Source organism: Hordeum vulgare, chromosome 3H (genome assembly GCF_904849725.1).
Source record: "Hordeum vulgare subsp. vulgare chromosome 3H, MorexV3_pseudomolecules_assembly, whole genome shotgun sequence".
Lineage (NCBI taxonomy): Eukaryota > Viridiplantae > Streptophyta > Magnoliopsida > Poales > Poaceae > Hordeum > Hordeum vulgare.
The window spans coordinates 317,417,495-317,422,511 of NC_058520.1; the positions used below are offsets into that span (position 1 = coordinate 317,417,495).

Consider the following 5,017-nt stretch of genomic DNA (forward strand, 5'->3'; position numbering starts at 1 on the left):
GCTTGTTCCAATGATTCTTACAAAAGCATAGAAATTATAAGTACAAGTTTTGATCCCCTGAAGAAAGACGACTCAACACTTGGGGGCTACATGATTCTAAAAAATTGGATCAAATTGACAAATTCTTATCCAGTTGCAAGCAATCCAGATGGCACTTGTGGGCTAATGTGTCATTTTCTTCGTCATAGGGCTAATGTGTCATTTTCTTCGTCATACAACAAGAAGACCCGACTGTTTCAAATAGAAAGCCGGCCCTCGGGGGCTAAACTTGGGGTTTGTCAGGAAAATCCCCGTCTCTATCATGAGGATAAGCTGTCGTTTGAGGGCTAAGGCCAGAGAAATTTTACACCTCAAGGCCTCTACGAAGTACCGGTTCATTATTATTATAATTACCCAGCCCTTGGGGGCTACATCACTTAGATCGAATTTTCTACAAAGTCCCAAGTCACTGCACGCATGCGACCCGACACTCGAAGGCTACGATATTCAGACGTATAAACGAATTATAAAGTTCCAAGTTAAAGAACCGGCTATCTCATAGAGATAAGCCGGCCCTTGGGGGCTACGATCAATAAAATTAACGTCTTAAATCAAGGAAGTACCTGAGCATTATTTTTTCATAATTAACTGGTCCTTGGGGGCTATAACTGGTCATCAAAATATTCACAAGACCCAATTCATTACTTATTTTACTAAACTAGCTCTTGGGGGATACAATGGAATACACGATAAGCAAAGGGGTAATTGGTTTACCTCTTATTTGGTATTTATGGTATTGACACGGTTTACTTCAAAATCCCGGCTCTCACATAGCCGGGTCACATACTACTGATACATCCCTTGGAATTCAAGGTCTTAAAATTCTAGAAGCTCAAGTTTGGCTTTTCCTTTCTCTTCATATGTCGACTCATCCTTGGACACAACTTACGTTATGTAACGATGAAGGGATGGGAGCTTGATAAGCCCCTTCAGTAATAATCACTTATGTGTCATCCGTGCCAGCTAATGGAGTAATATTATCCATACAATGTACTAGGCTTGGAGGAGCAGCAGGGCTTGAAGTTTGAAAGGCTTCCTCATCAGGGGCGCCTTGTTTACCACCAGTTGTTCCCACGATAGCTGGTTCATTGGGAGGAGTCATCCTTATGCCAAGATCCAGCTCAGCATTCCAAGATGGCTCAACTTCAACACACGGCTTAGTGTGAGCTGATGCTTCAAATAAAGATGGATTTCAAATATTATCTTTCCCAACAGTAGAAGAGGATTCACCCACACAGGTTTTCGATGTGTAGATCATAAAAATACATTTATCAAATTAAGGAAACAACGAATGGTGACATAGTCAATAAAATTCGTCCTAAATAAACTTACCCATGAGTAATTGTGAAAGCTGGAAGTTGGGTCTCACTCGAGTCGCCAGATGAGGGAGATGACTCGTGCAGATAAAGTGAATTAGATGGACTAAGGGATTGTTTCAAGAGACCGACTTGAGGGTGAGAAACATTTGGACTATGTGGCACCTCATGGCGTTGCTTGCGAGTAGGTGGCTCTAAGCCGACGGACATCTCTCTGGAGCAACTCCAGGTTTTGCATTTTGATTGAGCGGCGTGTTGATCTCGCTTCAAAAGAAAGTTGGGATCTAAGTAAGCAGTTGGATGTGAAAACTTAACCTTCGTGATAGCTCGTCTTGTCTTCTTCACAACATATGTTCGTGAAGAAGAAGAGGAGATCAAAATTACCTCGACATCGCCGGCTTGACTAGTCTCGGTGTTATCCTGATAAAAGGATGCATCAATAAGTTTGATAAACAAATGACCAAGAGAATCGAGTTCTACCTCAGATTCCTCTCCTGAAGACGATTCAGGAGCCTTTTCTTTCCCACGGCTTGAAGAAGGGGGAGAACCCTAGGAAACATCTTTCCAGGAATCAGAGTCAGCCTGCAGAAATATAAGTCGGGCAATAAGTACGGAGTACCAATTAAAGTTGAAAGAAGAAACTACACAAAGATTGAAAAAATACATACTGGAGGAACTAGAGTCTTAAATCACAACGGGGCCAACCTGGTTGTACTATACTTTTCTTTAGAGTGAGAAAAGAATGTCTTGGTCAGCTTATTGATGGCTTTATCAATCAAGTCTCTCTTGCTGAAGCGTTGCGCATTCTTTGACTCGTCGGTGTAGTTGCACATTAAATCATCCCTTATACTTACGGATTGGATCCGTCAGGTATTCCAACATAGGATCAGGTCGATCCCAGTAAGGCCATTGGCATTGAGGACTTTTAACTTCAGTAACATAGGGGCAAGCAATTTTTTTCCTTTGTCGGTTGGCCAACCCAGGAATTCAGCATCGGAACCAAGCCGTTCGAATCTATAACCCGACAGTGGGTTCTAGTCCACAGGAGCGGTGTTTTACAGTAGAACCAAGTCTTGTTCCATCCTTTCAGATGACTCATCAGGTTGGTCTCAGGAAAAGGACTATTCTTCCTATTTTGTATGGAAACGCCACCAAGTTACACATTGGGGCCTTCCTTAGTTTTAGTCTGACGATTAAGATAAAAGAACTCTCTAAAGAGAGTCACGGATGGCTAAATCTTAAGAACACTTCGTAGAATACCTGGAAGTGGCAAATAGTGGTCATTGATTTCGGACCAATATTTTGAGGCCTGACGTTGAAAAAGTGAAGAAGATGCCCAAATAATTCTGAGTCGGGCGGCCTAAATCCTCTCTTCACATGGTTAGTGAAATAGATTATCTCCCCTTGCTCGGGTTGTGGGGGGCATTCTTCGCGAGGCGCTCGCCAACTAGTTACATTCTTAGACAACAAAAGACCTTTCGTCACAAGGTTTTTCAAGGCGAGAACAGATTCTTGGGGTGTGACCCAACCACAAATTTTGCTGGTCTTGGGAGGCATGGTAATTTTGCAAAGAAGTACAAGTAAACAAAGAAAGCATTATGAGTCAGGTTTCTAAGCCGGTTTTAGGAAATAAAGTGGCCAAGGTCATAAGAAGTTAAAAGAAGAGCCGCCATGGCAAGGAAGGATTTGGCGTCTCATATGAGTTTATAGATCATATTGCCAAATATCGGTTCGTCTTTGGGTAAGCCGGCTAATGGAGCAAACTAAGCATTTCGATCACATTAATACCGGATTAACCACACTTCAAAGATTCTATCAAAACTTAGTGAAACTGGCAAATCAACAAACAAGTTTCCTATGTGAGCGGCTGAACATATTGATCCACGTAATACATCAAAAAGAAGAGAAATGCGCTTAAAATTGAGGAACTACAGAAACAAAGGCATCTACCGGCAATCAAGATAAATCTGATATGGATCTACTACAAGATGACCGCGGTGGTGAAATCGAACAAAATGCACGTATGAAAGACGATAGATCTACAACTATAACCTACAATGCATGTGATGATTTTCGGACGAACATTAAACGGCGGCTGTGACCTAAAGTTGTAATGAGGAACGTACAAGGACTCGTAGCAAAGTAAGATTTTGGACGGTCGCTTTCGGAAGATCTCCGGTGTCTAAGATGAGAAACTCTGATGGAGGCTACGCAGGGGAGAAGTCGCGTGCGAAAGTGCAGCGCTGGCATAACTCGAAAGATATGCTAAAGGCGAGAGGAAGAAGATGTTAAAATAAAGACTCGCCGGGTTATTTATAATAAGTCGAGACCCGAAGCGGCGTAGTGAAAATGGGGTGGGCGCAATAATTTGCACCAAACAAAATGCCTCGATTCTCACGCCAAACAGGGATTTCGACACCGTTTTGAAAAAGATTCGCCATGATGACTGGATGACATCAGCAACATATAGGATGGGATGATGACGACAATGGTTGATAAAAGTAACAAGTCTTGAAAACGGTAGATAACCCGGAAAGATATTAACCCGGGCAAATGTTCCTCTGAGAAACAGGAGACTACCAATTCAAAAGGAGACTCATGCTAATCTTCACTTTTGAGAGGTTCTCATTTTTATTTTTTGAGGATGAAGTTTAACATGGATAAATCCAAATTAAACTGGGGGATAATGTTTGAGGATGAAGTTTAACATGGATACCCCATGGGTTAACCCGCCATGGGGATAACCCGTGTGGGCTATAACTTGGGCAGGAGGCCTTATCGTAAAGGCCCAAGGGGCATCGCACCAGGAGGCCGGCTCAAGGCCCATCACATGGCAGGCCGGCTCACGAAGGGAAATGTGGAGACTCTCCCTCGCCCAAGATAGTAGGAAGTAGAATAAGACATGGGTTGTAATGTGACCCGGACTTTATTGTAATCTCTGGGCCTCTGTTTGCATATATAAAGAGGAGCCCTTGAGGTGGAAAGGACAAGTAAGAAAGTCTCGAGAGCTAGGTTAGCGATTCCACACCCTTGTAATCGAGTTGATCATCAATAAACACCAAAAGCACGACGTGGGTTTTTACCTTCATCGGAGGGTCCTAATCTAGGCTATTGTTTCTTTCTTTAGATATGAAGGATTGGTGCATATTCGACATAAAAATAGGACGCAATTCACACAAATCATAGGGCTTCAAAGGAAATTTTCCTTTAAAAATCCTATCATATACAATTTCTACAAAAATCCTACAAACCAACAGGCCTAAAAGGATCCCGAGAGCTTCTGCCGGCTGTGTCGGTGATCAGGCAGGTCCAACAGATCTTAGGAGGTGTTTGTTTTGAGGAATGGTAACGTAAACGTAAATGAAATCAGATAACACAGTGTAATAGCTCCGGACTGGATAAACCAGATTATATTTGGTACGGCTGTGTAAAGTAAACATACCCCTTAACAGTGTTTGGATTGGCACGATAAAAATATATGGATTAGTAACCATAAACTCAAGATCAGCAGGAGGAAGTTGATGGAGGAGGAAGAGATTGATTGAAAATCCGGAGATGGGCCTTGCTGCACATCCTAGCAAGTCGTGGATCGTGGCTTGAAGGCTGGCTGGTGGGGAGGTGGTTGCGTTGGAGGGGGAGGAGGAGAGGACCGCGGGGAGGCC

The 5,017-nt window shown here is 42.9% G+C and overlaps 1 protein-coding gene across 3 annotated transcripts; it reads right to left on the reverse strand.

Moving 5' to 3' along the window:
- Positions 1-729: 729 nt before the first annotated feature.
- LOC123443730 lies at positions 730-2,707 on the reverse strand. 3 transcript variants are annotated; one of them, XR_006630801.1, is made up of 6 exons: positions 2,616-2,707; positions 2,061-2,485; positions 1,836-1,937; positions 1,740-1,775; positions 1,372-1,619; positions 730-1,206 (listed from the first exon to the last, which is right to left on the reverse strand). XR_006630801.1 is itself a non-coding variant. In XM_045120243.1 (5 exons), the coding sequence occupies exons 1-4, from the start codon at positions 2,186-2,188 to the stop codon at positions 1,550-1,552; spliced, it is 336 nt and encodes a 111-aa protein (XP_044976178.1). In that variant the 5' UTR covers positions 2,189-2,579; the 3' UTR covers positions 730-1,206; positions 1,372-1,549. The 3 variants fall into 3 exon arrangements, 1 of the variants encoding a protein (XP_044976178.1); XM_045120243.1 differs by lacking the exon at positions 2,616-2,707 and having other exon boundaries at positions 2,061-2,579; XR_006630802.1 differs by lacking the exon at positions 2,616-2,707 and having other exon boundaries at positions 2,024-2,579.
- Positions 2,708-5,017: the final 2,310 nt, after the last annotated feature.

Coding starts and splice junctions, on each gene's coding strand:
- LOC123443730 (XM_045120243.1), bottom strand. CDS start 2,188: ATGTGCAACTACACCGACGAGTCAAAGAATGCGCAACGCTTCAGCAAG. Junction 1,938..2,060: donor GAAAAGTATAGTACAACCAG/GTTGGCCCCGTT, acceptor ATATTTCTGCAG/GCTGACTCTGATTCCTGGAA. Junction 1,776..1,835: donor CTTCAGGAGAGGAATCTGAG/GTAGAACTCGAT, acceptor TCCTTTTATCAG/GATAACACCGAGACTAGTCA.